The 16,820-nt window shown below is 42.4% G+C and overlaps 1 protein-coding gene across 2 annotated transcripts in view; it reads right to left on the reverse strand.

Moving 5' to 3' along the window:
• nap1l1 (nucleosome assembly protein 1-like 1) overlaps positions 1 to 16,590 on the reverse strand; it is a 32,216-nt gene extending 15,626 nt beyond the window's left edge. For both annotated transcript variants that reach the window (XM_034674131.1, XM_034674130.1), the window contains exons 1-4: positions 16,445 to 16,590; positions 8,538 to 8,576; positions 6,970 to 7,058; positions 3,074 to 3,176 (exon numbers count right to left, since the gene is read on the reverse strand). In XM_034674131.1, the coding sequence (XP_034530022.1) occupies positions 3,074 to 3,176; positions 6,970 to 7,058; positions 8,538 to 8,576; positions 16,445 to 16,575 (362 nt within the window). In that variant the 5' untranslated portion in view covers positions 16,576 to 16,590. The remainder of the gene's footprint in view (positions 1 to 3,073; positions 3,177 to 6,969; positions 7,059 to 8,537; positions 8,577 to 16,444) is intronic.
• Between the last annotated feature and the right edge of the window lie 230 nt (positions 16,591 to 16,820).

Below are 16,820 nucleotides of genomic sequence, written 5' to 3' on the forward strand. Positions count from 1 at the left end.
CCTCTGGTCTATAACTCCTTACTTCACCGTTTTAACTCCAAGTATTCATCATGTTGGCTCCAGATTTGATGAAGAACTGCATGCTACTGCAGACATTTATTTTTTTGTATATTTTTTATATGATGGTGCTCCCCAGGCTTGCACAGAGTCAAGTCCCGCTGCACTGTGGGAAATAAAAACACCCGCACCATCCTGGCGTGCGAATACATGTTTGGTCCCAAGTGCCGGGGTGTCGTAAGGGGCGGGTTGGTCGGTGCCAGACTCTTGACAAGTTGATCAAAGAGCTGCATGGTGATGGGTTTGAGGAGGGGGGGGGGGAATCAGTGGGTGGCACAGCCCTGCAGCCAAGACACACAATCTCAGAGACTGTACCTCTATTCTTGAGTTATTTCAACATTTATCTCATGCATTCAGTTTATGCATGAGTAGGATTATCATATGAGGCATATATACACTTCCTCCTGGAGTCTGTAAACTTAAATTTAAAAAGGGAGAAGTGGATACGAACGGCAGCAGCTCATTAGACTGTCAGCTGAACTCAAGTTTACAGAATGATGACAGGTTTGCATAAGAGCTAGAAATGTATCACAACAACCTGCAGCTGAGCAGTGGAAACAAGTCTCAGGGCACAAGGTGGGCGTCCAGCATCAGCATAATCATCAGAAACGTCCAGCTGAAGACGTTCTCTGTGCAGCAGCTCAGGAAGTTCAACCTGCCCGAGGAGCTGCTGATCTAATTCTACTCCTCAGAGATCCAGTCTGTTCTCCACTCATCAATCACAGTCTGCGGTCTGCTCCTGTCTTGTTTGGTGACTGATCCAAACCTCTCCGGACGGCAGGAAAGAGGCATTAAGGCCAAGCTGCCCTCCTTCAGGACGTGTTCATCTCCAGAGACGGTAAACGTTACAGGAAAAGAATCACACCAGAGAGAGGAACAATAACGGCCGTTCCCATCTGGAGGGTGATACACCAAGACTCTGTTAAATCTAACAGCCTCTAGATACCTCTGTAAAATTAACTGTCCCATCACTTCTTAGTAGGTGCTGATGTCTGGTTCTGCTCGAGGTCTCAGCCTGTTGAGAGTCTTTCCTTGACAAAGTTTCAAGCAAAAGGTACATTTTCGAAAACAAGCTCTGAAAGCATGACGAGTGCAACAGGTTCGCTGCAGACAAAACACCCTTTATCACACCATTAGTGAAAGTCTATGTCGCTGTTTTGTTATCCAGCAGGCTGCAGTTTTGTAGGATAAACACAGCAGGTGTTTACAGCCACAGAGTTAACTCCAGGAGGATTCTGGTTTTGCTTTTACATGTGAAAGATTCAGATCATTCAGGGCTAAATGGTTAAATGGTTAAAACCTGCTGGCTTTATAAATTAACCCCACACCTCAAACTCTAATGTCGCGTTCACACAAGATGGGAACGATTGCGCTATTTGCGCGAAACAAACGCATGAATGTTTTGCATTTACTCGCTCAATTCGCGCGTCAAAATCAGGCGTATACTAGTGCCCAAGATTTTCGCAAGAGGGCGGGGGGAGGTTCCCACGCCACACTAGTCCGTTATCAAACAAGGTTGAGCTCGCGGACATTTAATGGGGACGCCTGTTATGCTAAAGGAGGCAGAGCCAACTTCCTACTACAACCTATAGCAGGATTCAAGTGACAGACAAAGTTTTTCACAACTCAGCAGATAATCCTCCTCACTCTCTGTCCTCACAGTGAGCTCCTGTTTATTCCTGATCCCGTAAAAAGTAGGAAGAGTCACAGAGTTTAGGGAAGCTACACAGAGATAGAATCCAAGTGTCCCACATATACCAGATGAATGAATCTCTGCTGGTCCATATGTCTCACAACCCACGTCACCAGGTGATCTGCACGCTGATTGGCTATCGCGACATGATGGATTTGCTGGAGTTCAGATACTTCAACTCTTGCGAATAATTCTATTCATGTCTTTATATTGACTTTACATGGAATTCATTTGCAAAGGATTTTATTTGCGTTTGGTGTGAACACCCCATAAAGCAACTTCCATAGGACAACATTAAAGTATGTTTATTGTTGTTGTTCATCTGTTGTACTCCAATGAAGCTTCACAATGCCTGAGTGTCTAACAGCCTGTCTGATTTGCTGTTCTGTGCAAAGTGATGTCTGTGAGTCTGCAGCAGTTTCTCCCATAGACTGTATAATACGCAGACGTAGCCTCTGTGACGTCACCCATTGGTTCCTGAAGGCTATCGTTGGCAGTCGCCATACTGGAAGTGATGACTCAACCGAAATTTTGTTGGAGGCCGCGGGCTTTAAGCCTCCTCACTAATAGACCTGTATCGTTTTGTAAACATGTTTATTTGCACTGTAAAGATCTGCTTTTTGAATGGGTGTGTGTGTGGTTTCCGGTGCTTCTGCAGCCTCAAGCGAACCCTCAAGGAACTGCGGTTTTGAGCACTTCTGCATCAGCTTCATTTCTCAAGACTTGAGGTTCCCACTTGGTTTGTCCTCTTGCTTCTTTGCTGTTGACATGCTAAAAAACCGACCAGTTGTGGGCTGAAACTACACAACACTCATGTGATCAGTTTCGCAGTACCAGGATGAAATCTTTGTGTAGATTCTCAGTGTCAGGTTGCAAAGTTTTCTGCGTCCTTGCAGCAGTTTTGTCTGATTCCAGCATCCTGCTACAAAAATATGAACACGACTAAACTCCTCTTGAACTTGATTTGCATAAAAGTATTGCTTCTCAACGAGGCAGACGTACCACTTTAACTAATTATCATGTAAATAACAGACTGGAAAGCAAAAACACCCACCTACCATGAGTGTGTAAATAACAACCTATGAGTGACAGCCGACAGAGACTGTGCTCGAGAGTGGGATTCCAAATATCAGTTTGAAAGAGGTGGAAAAATGTATTTTGTGAGTAATCGTGGAGACAGAAACTCTCTGGGTTTGAAACATGCAGGTAGTTACAGCTTTAGAGTCCTAACAGAGGCTGAACATCCACTCTATGAAGACTATAAAGGGTGACTCAGCTGTGTTCTGGGATTGAATGATGACTTCAGAGTAGTTCATGTCTCACCTCTCCATGTACCCCGACGGTGAGCCGTTCAGACCATCCAGCCTCTCCTGCAGCGCTGCCAGGATCTGTGGATTCTGCATCATCTGCACGGTCAGCTGACGAGCTGAGGACACCAAGACAATACGGTTAGAAGAGCTTCATCAGGCCTGAGGGATACATTCAGGAGCATGAGTGAGGGTTTAAACTGTGCTGTGGACAGGAAACACCGGCCTTACAAGACGACAACTTTTCTAGAATAGCTGCACATTATTGCACAAAAAAACAGATATACCCTTTTCTGAAATGTATCCTGGAAGGGAGAAGTTAAATGATGTGTTATACATGCATAGATACATAATAGGGATGGGCTTTGAATTTCAAATTTCCATTTATTAATCCACACCATAGACTGTATAAATAATGGATGTAGTATCCGTGATGTCTCCCATCTGTTTCTGCAACGCTGTTTTGAAGCCAATCGTCGGCGGGAGCCATATTGGAAATTTTGAACTCAACCAGTCAAAGTGTGATGTAAAGAGGCAGAGTTTGAGCCTCCTAGGCAACAGCTATGTGTTCCCGCCTGTCAGTCAAGTCAGTCATGTCCTTATTTGGAGAGAAGTCGAAATCTTAATATCTTTGGAACTGGCTCATTAGAAAAAATTCACCCCCCCGTACAGTGTGTGCCGATAGAGAAATTAGCTGCATAGACCAAAGCCGTTTTTTGAACCAGACAGTAACATTTTTATTTCTGCTGTAAAGATCGTCTTTTTTGAATTGGTGTCTATGTGGTTTCCAGTGTTTCTGCAGCCAGCCTCAAGCAGATTCTCGATGAACTGCAGTTTATAACACTTCTGCATGGGCTTCATACATTGAGAGCGGAGGTTACCGCTTGGTCCACACCTGCAGCACACAAGGTGAAGTCTGGGGCTGGACCCCGCAAGAAAAATACTTCAGGACCCGAGTTAATCAAAGTATGATTGTGGTTGAATTTTCAATTTCTTTACATAACCACAGGCTGCTTTCACCTGGCATTTTTATGTTTTCCTTCTGTATTAAGCAGCATGAACAGGATATCTGAAGCTCTACTAGGTGTTATAATGGCATCATTCATCCTGTAATGTATAACATTCGTACCACATCTCTGCAGTGTGTTCTTGTGAGAGCATTTGAGTAAGGTGGAGCAGAGTACACGAGCAGCTCCCTGCTCACAAGAGCTAACTCATCTCCTTATTCTAATTAAACATGTTTGTTTCCTTCTTATTTCGCCTGTGGTGCAATCTGAAGTAAATAAATAAACCCAGAATGTAGAGTCTGCTTTAGAAATCGCATCGACTGACTCAGCAACAAAAGTCTGCTCTCTTTCTTGTAAGCAGACAGGTGACAGATGGTACAATCCCAGCGTCCGACACATTGCTCGCACCTCTCAAAGCTCAGTGAGATCGCTGCTGGCAGGTGAGAAGATTAAAGAGATTGGAAGTCACTTCTCTCCGCTGGCGTTCTGCTTGTAATGTGTTATCAGCTAGCATGGAGCAGCCGTCCAAGGCGCAGCATCCAGTCAAATAAACACACCTACACTCGTCTGAATTCACACAACACAAGCTGTGTGCTGGATGTTTGAGAGCAAATCTTTCTGTTGGTGGATTCAGCAGTGACGGTCCACAGAGCCATGTGAGCCTTACTCTGCTTCTCCCTTCTGCCTCTAATTAACCCTTAAAAATGTTTCAATCAGTATATATATATAAAAAAAAGCTTCCAAATAGCAACAGGATTTGAGCTCAACGCAGCGCCTCACTTTGATCTGTGAGGCAGAAAAATCGAGCCTGCTCCAGTGACATTTTAAGCCTTCACAGTGTCGACCTAGAAATTTGTGGTGGAATAAAACCAAGCGTGTCTCTGATAAGACACGGGAGTTAATTCCATATTCGTAAACAACATAAACTCTGGGTTAGGGCAATGCTAAAGAATGAATCAGTTTAGTTTCAACTCTGGAAAACACTCTGGCTTTCTAAAAGCATGTATGTTTTTATTCATTTAATGTTGAGAACCTAAAAATACCAGGTCAGGACAATGATATATTGCTGCATCAATGTTTTCTACCACCCCTTGCACTTATATGCTTATAATGAATCCTGTGAGGCTGAGGTCTAAGAAATATAACACTTACTAAACTTCCTGTAAAGAGAACAAAGCACAGGTCTCATCTCTTTGCTGTTTTTGTCTCATGCATGTGTACACGGTGTGCTTCCTGCTGACTTTTAACAGCCATGTTCTCACTTATTGTATTGGCTGTGAAGAAAGTGAAGCATGCTTTAAATAGTCTTTACTGACACCTACCCTACTGCAGCAGTGACAGGAAGTAAAAAAGATGCACGATAGAAATCACCAAAGATCAGGAGAAATCACTGATAAAACCTCCTGACAGGTGCTTTAAAGTCAGAGTGTTTGAATGTGAGCCCTAATGAGCGGCGTAAGGCCTCTTAATCAGAGTTTGCATGTTCACACTGGCAGGCAGTGACCGAGGAAAGCCTTACATGAGGTCTGGAAGGAGATTATAAATGCATGAGTAATACACAGAGTGTGGTCTCGATGACAGATCAGTCGTAGGCAGGCGGAGTGAGCCTTCTTTCAAGTCTGTCTTTAATCAGACCCGCTATAAATAAAGACGGCCAAGCGGCTATCTATAAACTATCCACGATGAGCAGAGAGAGGAACTGTCCAGATCTTAAACTCTGCATCAAAAGGAGCATCAAGATCCTAAAATAAAGACATATCATGCACTGATGAATCTCCTGCAGAAATCACCTGAAACACACTGGGATCCTGTCTCACCCCCTTCATCAACATCCACCACCCTCTCTACAACGTGCTGATGAATCACAGGAGCACATTCAGCGCAAGACTGATTCCCCCTAAATGCACCACAGAATGCCACAGGAAGTCATTCCTGCCTGTGGCCATCAGACTGTTCAACTCCACCCTCTGATGACTGAACTACATCCTGTACTCTGTGCAATAACGTGCAATACACTGTGCAATATCCCTGACACTGTAACATCCTGTATACAATACCTTCATTCCAGGTGCTTTTGTACATAGCTAACTAACAATTCTACGTTTCTGTAAATACTTATTAATCCAATTCATATTATTTCATTCATATTTATATCTTATTTTATTCCTCCTTTCTATTCATATTTTGACTTTTCATACTGTGTATAAGAGCATTCTGTAACAACTGAGTTTCCCCTGGGATAAATAAAGTATTTCTGATTTGGATTCCCCCAACCCCCCCCCCATCACTTACTTTAACTCTACCTGTCCCATTAAAGTTACTAACCATAGACCTTTCTGGAGTCCCTGAGCTCCCTTGTCTCGTAGGTTCCTCTGAGCTGCCATAGACGTCTTCCTACTGTGGACATTCAAGACTCCAGCTGATACGGATGTGCTGGACTCCAGCAGCAACAGCTACTACTACTCGTCTCATCACTATCATCGCTCCCCCTCTCTCTTATTCTCCTCTATCCCTCTTTCCAGGCCCAACACGGTCTCATCAGATGGCTGTCTAATACGAGTCTGGTCCTGCTCGAGGTTTCTGCCTGTTAAAGGAAGTTTGTCCTCGCCGCTGTAACGAGCTAAATACTGCAAGGAGCAATGCTCATGGTGGATTAAGGTGGGAGAGGAATGAGTCTTATCCTGTCTTGGTGTTGGGTCTCGGTTCATAATTTGACAGAGTGGTCTAGACCTGCTCTGTTTGTAAAAGCGTCTTGAGATAACATTTGTTGTGATTTGGTGCTATACAAATAAAGATTGATTGAAATCATCTTCCCCTCCTCACATGTACAAACACAAACTGTTGACCACCGGTGACGTCTTACTTCATTATAGATCTGTAATGATTTCTGTAATGGGACACTGACCTTTGCTGTTTTCGTCTTCCCCCGTCTCCTCCTCTTCCACTTCCTCCACGTCCTCCATATCTGCTGGGTCCATCTCAGCCTGGTCTTTGCTGCTCGGGGAGACACAACAAGGGAGGAGGGAAGGTCAGCCAAAACATGATATGACTGCAGATAATTAATACCACCACCAAACTCATCCTGACATGTTAAGTGTGAGGCTGCGAGCATCTTTGCCCCCCCCTGCCAGCTGCTTCCACAGGACACCAAAACATCAAGTCTGAATCTACAACCTGCTGCTGCTGCATTTCTGCTAGCAAAATGAAGGAGCAGCAGCTGCTATCAGCCTCAAAATGACCACTTTCTCTTGTTCTTTCAAAATAAGAGGCATGCTGATTTAAACTGATTCAAAAGAGCATCTTCTAGGCCTCTACAATGCTCTGACAGATGGTGTTAGGAGAGGCTGCAAACTGAGCTTACACCAGCTTTAATCAAGAGTTCAGATTATTTAAGGATTAGGATTTCTTTATTGTTCATTTTTAAGATTTATACCAAAAGACAGATTATCTACAGGGATGTTTCTCTCCAAAACTACCAGGAAAGTCATGTGTGGTGTGCAGAAAAGTGGTGTTTCAGGGGCTACGAGCTGAGCTGCAACAAACTTGGGGTTCATCATCTTCTCTGTGATCTTTTGAAACTTTGTTTGATGAAATTAAACGTCACTTTCACTTAAGATGGTGAGCTGAACATCTTTTGTATCTTACAGGCATAACACAAGTTTGTCAAGCTGATACAGGAGTTTGGTGTTGAGCTGAACCGAGCAGGGGAAAGTTACAGCGCACAGCATCACCTGAGATGACTGAAAGGAAGTCCAAGAAGAGTGCTACCTTGAGAATTTCTTCTTAAATTAGTGAGATAAAGACTCAGAGCTTTTTAAAAAGTTATCATAAGAATGATCCGTCACTACTCAACTGAGCTCTGCCGCAGCTTTCTTAAAAGCTTCACTGGAGGGCACATTTGACTGTGCAGGGAATAAGACTGACCTCCTTCAGTTACAAACAATACTGCCACTCTCAGCAGTTAAACATCCATAGGCTCCAGTGTATCTCCAGCAGTAATCAAAACTGCAGCCCTTTGTTTTCCAGCCTGTGATGCTGTTCAAAGCTCTGAAACATGACGCCCTGCTCGGAGACGTAGTGCAGCAGACGCAGCCTCCTGTCTGTCTGCTGAGCGAGGCGAGAATCAATCACAGACGCAGGACGAACATGTGTGAGAGTGAGGGAGAGGACATCACTCCTGTTGGAGCTGTGTTCTCTTGCTTTGTTTGAAGTGTTGTGACAGTGAAGTTGCAACCTCGTCCCCGGGCGTGGCGTCCCAAACAGCCTATGAGTTAGTAAACAACGATCTCTCTTATGCCGGGAGAGCCTGCTGTGCCTCCCTCTATCGGTTTAATCATGTTGTATATCTAAGCGTGCCAACACCAGTCATGTCACAGCAGGGCGTCCCCGGCTTTACAAGCTTTGGACCTACAGAGGAAACAAGAGAGCAGCCGGGTGTTTGATTCAAGGGAGCACGGGGAGAAGATTACTTACTTGTCGATGTCTGCCATCTTAGCTGAGTCTCGAGTGATGCTAAAGGGAGAGAGAGGAGAAAGTAATTAGTTTACTTGAGGACACAAACTCATTAAATTTTGACTAACATTTGACTGCCACCAGATCTGGGTCAAACAGCGTTTGCAAATAACTTCTCTTGCTAATTTTAAGCTGCTTAGAGAGAGTACTACGGGGTGATGCTAAAGTTAGCTGTGGATAAGAATGACAGTTTAAACACTGCCTCATCATTTTTTTAACAACAACAACAAAGAGCTCCTCCTGGGTGCTGCAGAGCTTTGCTCGTTTTTAACACTGTGTTTGTCTTTTACTTCCCAGAGTCCTCCTCATGTTTGGAGATGTCCAGAGCTGATTATACGCGTCTATATTAAGGCCAAAAGTGGCCTATTTCAATGGTTTGTGCAGCTGAAACCATTATAATGCTCCCTATACTCGACTCAGCTGCTCAAGTAAAGAGTGCTACAGTTGTATACGACAGACAGACTGGACACTTGATATCAGAGGGATAGGAACAGGTGAACGAGGCTCTACCTGCTTAAAAACATCATCAACAAGTTTATTCTTCCTTAATGAAGCACTGAAATATGTTGGATTCAGCAGCATCTGACCTCAAAAAGACCCTCGTCCACTGTTAAGTCTGTGGCAGATTAAAGCAGCTGCACGCCCTCTCTGTGTTCCAGCATTTGAAAAAGAGAGGAGGCATCCACCTGAGCGTGAGACACAGCAGCCACCCATAAAACATGCAACAGAGCAGCTCTCGTTAGCTTCAATGTTTCTGTAGTGTCCTATAGGAGAGGACGGGGCTGCAGAGGAAAGAGATAAACAGAGGGGGAGCCAGAAGGATTACATTTCAAAGTATGCATTAGAACCTCCGCCCGCATGTGAGGCACCATTAACAAAAAAGGAGCCCACATACACAATCCACACAGTGAGGGGATTAGCGTTTATTTGCACCAACTTCAGCCTCCACCGTGAGATGAGAACACGTTCCTGTTGTGTTACAGCGTGTGTTAAATGTGTGCATTAACTGGGTGCACTCCTACAAAAGAGGAAAAGGAAAAACATATCAAATAGAGTGCTATCCAGCCGCCAACACTTCAACACTGCGTCCAATGAGATCAAAGCTGAAGTTTCCTTATTAAAAAAGAGAGAGGGACCTAACAGGCAGCTGAACAAGTTACTCTTTGAGACCGTCTCAACAAACTTTATATGTCATGTCAGCGGTGCAGAAACATTCCTTTAAAAGTGCGCTGCTGCTGCTACTATATAAAAAAACACATCAGGCTGTCACCATAAAAAGGTTTCTCCAGGATGCAGCCTGACTCAGCTCCACGCAGACGACTCTGAGACTCTGAGTGCATGAAACAGTAAAGAGAGAAAATCAGCAGCTGCAACATGTGAGGGGAGTTTGGGCTGCAGCAGGAAAAAATCTTAGAGGAACGAGTGAGGAAGACTTCATTTAAGATGATCAAACTACACCCAAGTCTGAAAATGAGCGGTACAGCAGGAATATAATGCTTCATCTAAGCTCTGTCATCCATTGTTTGACTTCACTTCACTTGCAGGGTTTGTAAAGGGTATTTTCTGTAAGACTGCTCACCAGAGTAACCCAAGAGCTGTAGTTATCCAGAATCAAATTGTCTGCAGTCAACGATGCTTGACCAGAGGTTTGTTTGCTGTATTTAGAAGTTTACAAATGAATCATAATCCCTGCTAGTTTAGATTTACTGACCAAATTGTGGGTGCAAATTTAGAATTGTAATAATAAACAGTCATTCAGTCAGTTTAAATATGTTTTTCTAATTTTAGTTCACAAAGTAAGAAAAGCCCAATGTGGCCTAAGCACAATTCCCAGTCTCATCCTCACATTCTGATACCAAACACCAGATTTAGAATCAGAAATATTTGCTTTATCCCGGGGACGGGAATTGGTCATTACAGAGCTCCTATAAACAGTATGTAAGAAGGTCAAATATTAATACAAGGAATAAAATAAGATTGAATACAAATACAATTTTAAAAAATTAAAATAAATAGAAAATAAAATCATAATAAAAGATAAAATAAATACAATAAAATGAAATAAAGATGAAATCAAAATAAAATAATAAGGATAAAAAAAATGGAATACAATAAAACAGATCAAATACATGGAATAAAACAAAATAGAGATCAAATAAAGAGTAATAAACAAAACTAAATAAAGATCAAATAAAACAGAATAAAATAATAAAGATCAAATCAATGGAATAAAATTAAATAAAGTGTATACAAAAGCGCAGAATAGTTAGAATTGTCTATGAACAAAAGTTATTGGTATCTGTATCGGGACTACAAAAGCAGCTTTGGTTCATCCCTTCTTCTTTCTCATAAAGTCTTATATATCACTCATTCTGAATATGTGCTGTAAAAGATTTCTAAAAAAGGATGTTTTTGGAGCATCCAGCTGATCACTTCCTCTTACACCGACCCTGCAGCAGCTGTTTCATGCTTTATAACAAGACAGATATCATCAGCTTCGTCACTGATGGCCTGATTTGAATTTTAAGGTCATCAGTATTAATTTCAGACCATTTAATACTGCTTAAAAAACGTTCCTTACAGTAGCTTAAAATCACAACAAAATGTAGCTTCAAGTCTTACAAAATTAACTTTGTAGGAGATGGATACGTGTAGTAGTCTTTCACATAGGGAGCTGGAGGTGGCTCTCACATGTGACAGGTTGCACATGGAGCAATAAGATGATGGATGGAAGTGAAGAAGTTGTGAAAACTCTGCAAACCACCAAAAAGCTCCCCTGCCAAGAGTCTGGCTCTCTCCTGCCTCACCTGTCTCTCCCTACCTGACAAGTACAACACCATCAAACCACCAAACCTGTCACTCCCTGCAGTCACCAGAGAAGTAGCCACCACCAGAATCCCTGACATGGAAACAAGGAAATACACAACCATGAGGAAGAACAATAGACACTGTGTAATGAAGGAGGATCTTTCTCACTGGAACATCCTGGAACTCTTAATGGCTGCAGCTGCAGATTCCATTAATGCACATATTCCCTGCAACCGAGTCATAACAGCATCCTTTCTGTATCCTGTTAAATTGCACATTTAAGGTCAATGTTTTTGAACATTATGCAAATCTAAAAACCTACTTATACTCGTTATTACTTTATTCTTTATCCTAAGTATGGTGTCATTACTGCTTGGTTGGAGAGGACAATAACTGAACGATTTAAAGCTGCAGATCTTAAAAGTTAGACCTTTCAATTTTGGGAACCTGCAATCCAAATGCAGTTATAGAAATGCTTCCATGTATGCAAACAACTGGGAATGCATCATAACATCAAGCCTTCTTTAGGGATGAGTCGACTAAGTGTGCAGCTGACCATTAAATCAATCCTCTTGGAATATTTCAGGAAGGTAAAAGTGCAACACCAGAGACAGATAAATGCTGCAGGTAAGTTCAACCAAACAAAAGGTAGCTCTACTCGGACAACAGAGATGACCTTTACCAAGAGGAGGGCTGGATAATGTTTAGAAACTCACAAGTGTCATAGCGCATGACATCCCTTTACTTAGTCAATGATTCAGGGGCAAGTTAGCTAATTCAGCGTTTTTTATTTGTCATATCAGGACATTTTAATGCTTTAAAATTGAATTTGCAGCCCCAACTATCCGTTTGCTAGTCGCACTAAAAGGCTTCATTCAGTTAAATAGTTGCAGGTATTTTTTCACATATTTGTCCTTTGCATTTATGCATCACATGTAAGGATATCAGGATTTTACCTACTTCAAAGTTAGACACTCATTACGAGGATCTCGCCCCACAACAAAGTCTGTCAGAAATCAGCTGCGGCATATGAAAATGTTGCTTCAACAATGTGGCAAAGGTTACTATTACTGGTCTTTGACTGCCACCTTCCTGCTGACATGCCTCCTGTTGAGCCATTAATTGCATTCACCTGTCTTCCTGCAGGGATATCAGCCCATTATTAGATCCCACTAACGCAGATGCACAGATCTGAGGCCTCCGGACCCAGACTGAAACGCAGGATCAGAAAATCGGCTCCAGATAAAACCGAAACCGAGTGGAGCGGTCTCCGATTGTTCCAGACTGAGCCTCTGTTCAACAGAGCCATCATATCAACAGCATCTCTCTATGTATATTAGCTGGCCTACATTTAGCTAATACAGCAAGATTATTCAGCAACAGAGCTGATGTGACAGTTCAGCGAGAGCTGTGCAGCGTCACGTGGCAGATCAGATTGTTTTCCTCCATACGAGGATAACTGATGAGGAGAGCTGTCTGTGTTTTGACTTTGATTTGTGGCTTTACATTCTGCATTTCTCAAACAAAGCCTACATGCTTTACCTTTTTTAAATATGGAGACACTTTAAGGCTTCCATGGTGGCACAATGTAAATGCACAAGCATGTACCATATCACCCTGCAAAAATCTAAGGTGACAAACGCTAACCCTGGCCGTCTTGTGTTCTCCATTATTCTCTCAAATTATTGATGGGAGCATACCGTAGAAAGCTCTTAGCAGCAGAACATATTCTTCAAATATACGGTTACGTAAAATGTGATAACAGGCTCTTTCACGTTAAGGTCAATCGCTGCTTTCAAATGGACAGAAATTTGCTGGGTAGACAAAGCAGTTTGGACTAAACTCCTCTTTGATACGTTTTTAAAAAGCTAAATGCTGATTTTACGGAGACATGAGTGCATGAGCATGAAACAGGAAGTAATACAGTCACATTTAAGCATTACATGATGTAATATCTGAAGGTGACAGGTCATTTCAGTCCATAATGTAACTACCAAACAGTGCAGTGAAAGCCTCTTGACATCAATGACAACAATGACATCACACTTCAGGAATTTAAACTGAGAAAAAGCGACTTGATAGCATGCAAACTAAATCTACTTAGAAGAATACATTCATACTGCTTTAGGGGGAAATAATCACCTTAAAATTTGCACGTGATTGGAAAACATAATACAGTTGTTTTCAATAGTCATATCAACACAAAGGAAATGACCCCATAATTAAAAGAACCTCTAACCGCAGGGAATGTGAGGAATGTCAGCTTTGGATTTGCAAATGGTCAGCCATGCAGAAACCAGGGTACAGGTGTTGCATAAAGCAAGGTGCTTCAACCGGATACGAAAGCATGCTCTCCTAATGTGAAGATAATAAAATAATGGGTGGTTCGTCACAGGATAGAAGAACAGGGCAGAGGTGCACAAATTAAGTCCAAAACAGTAGAGAAAAATCCTTCAATGTAAGTGCAGACCAACTATTAGCCAGAGTTGCAGTTCTAGTTGTTACTTCTCCTTTCCTAATAACTGATCATACTTATTAATAAGACCTTTAAGTCATCAGCCCTGTGACAAAAAGAGGAAAGCGTCCATGTGGGGGTGTTGCACAAAGACAGGGCGAAATGTTCTCCAGATGTAAGTTCATAAATGCATCACTCTTTCTAGGCATTCATTCAAGTTTTGGCGAAAGAGAAGCAATAAAAAGATTATAATTTTAAGGGTTGACTAAATGAGGGTTATTTTATTTATTGACTCTTCTTTAAATATGTATTTAGGTCAATTACGAGCAACGTGGTGGAAAATTCAGTTGAGGATGCAGTTTAATATTCGTCATTTACGACCTTCCATCTCTGATTATGCATAGAGAAATACACATAAATAATCTTAATCATCCCGCAAAAACAAACAACACCCATCAGATCATTCATGTTAGTTCAGACTACATGTGAGGAGTTTTTCCATAGTCCTCTCTTTCTCTCTCCTCGGACAGGCTTTTCCTCCTAATCCAGCCCAGAGACCACGTGTTGCACTCTCACGTCCATCAAAGGCTGACACTCCAGCCTGCTCACTGTGGAGCCACATGAACTTTATTCAACCAAAGTGAGCGAAACACCCACCATCAGAGGTGGAACAGGAACTAACACAAGCTTTCTCTACAAACAACCCGACATCAGCGCGGGAATGTCACAGATCTGCTCCAGTGCAGCTAGCATGTGCGGTTAGCTCTATGCGCAACATGGATGCGCACTACACGGAATCAGCAGCAACAGGGGCGCGTCAGACTTCTCTGAGGAGGGTGGCCCAACTCATGGCACATGAAGAAGCATTTATCTACTTATTCAGCCTCTACTCATCATATCCACTTTTAATATTAACATTTAAGTATCATACAATAGTTCGATTTATTTAATTCATTTAAAAAGTAATCCAACAAAATAACAAAATAAATATTCAAAACTCTAATAAAAAAAAATTCAAACATCATTTTAAAATATTGCTTAAAATATATTTTTTTGTTTGTTTTGTTGTTTTGGTTTTTATTCTCTATTACCCTTGGTAATCTATGTTTGTATATAACTTCACAAATTACAACAAAAATTAGACAACAATAAATAAATAAATATTGCAAGGTAACTTGCACACACTGTAAAAGTAACCTTAAGACTTTTTAATTTTAGATTTTAACTTGAGTATAATTACAAAATTTTAGGATAGTATTGGGTGCTGGTGACCCAACGGTCTACGCGCCCCACGTATAGAGGCTATAGTCCTCGTTGCAGAGGTCGCCGGCTCGACTCCCGGCTGGTCGACCATTCACTGTATGTCTTCCCCCACTCTCTACTCCCCACATTTCATGTCCCTCTTCAGCTGTTCCATCAAATAAAAAAGGCAAAAAAGCCCAAAAATCTAACTTTAAATATTTTTTTTAGGATAGTATGACACAAGTTCACTCGCACGGCCATGCCTCTGAAAACAGTTTAATCACCTGTCGCTCTTTCACCTGTGCGTATGTATTAAGGTCATCCTAGACAATTCTTTCAAGATCGTCACAGGTCTACTCTTCTCTCTCCCATCCTCTGAACACAGAAACCGGAGGGGGGGATGCTGGACCAGATGCAAGTGGACACCTGCCAGGTCCTCACAGTTGAGGCTACCTCCACTTCTGTTCATCCATCCCTAACTTGACCCCTTTAGCACAACTTAAAATAAAGTTATTTTAAATGTGGTCTTGTTTATTAAATGTTATTATGATATGCATTTGCGAAAATTATTATATTATATTTTTGATGGACCGATTCATGTGGTACACACACCTGTCTGATATGGTAGATATCTAAAAGGTTAGATTTTAATGTTAAAAATGCAAAAGAAAGCAGCCTGTTGCAACCCTGGCTAAATAGCCAATTATAACATATTCCCTCATATTGATTAGTCAATCCTAGTTTGGGATTTTTGGAGGTCTTAAATGAGATGTAAAGGGGGTCCGTGCCACCCCTCTGTACGCGCCCCTGCAGAGACAGCCTCTGTAGACACGGTGCTGTGGCTCGGATATATGGGCCAGTTAGGAAGTGGTACCGAGTTTCCACTTGCCCATGCTCAGGATATGAACAGGCTTTCTCGTCAGACTAATAGTTTTGTTTTGTTGCTTCCTCGTACCCACAGTTCCCCACCCTGAGTATCATCCTCCAACAAATAAGGTCAACTCCAAAAAATACAAGATACAAGACACGTGTCAACAAATGTGGATAAACGCCGACATGAAACGAAATCATCCATCTTTTTTTAAACGCAGTGATTGCCAACACGATCCAAGGAGAACGGGCTAAGCTGTCAACCCTAGTTTTATAGTTTTTTTAATCTCGTGTAGCCACACATCATGGTGGAGACAGGCTCAATGGCTGCTGCTGCTGCTGCTGCTGCTGCTGTCTGACTTCACTAGCATTAGCAGCGCGCCGCCGTCTTCTCTGATTCTTCAACCAGCAGGACGAATATTTAACTTCTGACACGACGCACAAGTCCGGGGCGTTGTCACCGAACCCCTGTCCGAGTCCTGTCCCCCCTTACCTTCGCTGTGTGTCCGGAGGCTGGGCTGGTGTGGCGGCGCTGCGCAGTGAAGAGGTCCCGGGGAAGAAAGAGAGTCCGCTCCGATGGCGGTAAAAGGGGAGAGAGATCCCGCCGCCTGCGCTCATATACATCCGACGTCATCACGTAAACCGGCAGTCGCCGAGGCAACGCTCCTCCTGGGCGGGGCTACAGCTAGAGTGCCCTCAGAACAAAAACAACATTTTATTAATCATCTTTTCATTTAACTGGCTTCATTTCACAGTCAATAATCTCTAAAGCTGTATGCAAACAAAGCCATATAAACCCCAAAGGATGTCAACATTTGTTTCTTATAATTGTCTTAACTGTTCATCCTTTTATTGGACTTTTTCAGGCT

This window comes from Notolabrus celidotus, chromosome 21, assembly GCF_009762535.1.
Source record: "Notolabrus celidotus isolate fNotCel1 chromosome 21, fNotCel1.pri, whole genome shotgun sequence".
Taxonomy (NCBI): Eukaryota; Metazoa; Chordata; class Actinopteri; order Labriformes; family Labridae; genus Notolabrus; species Notolabrus celidotus.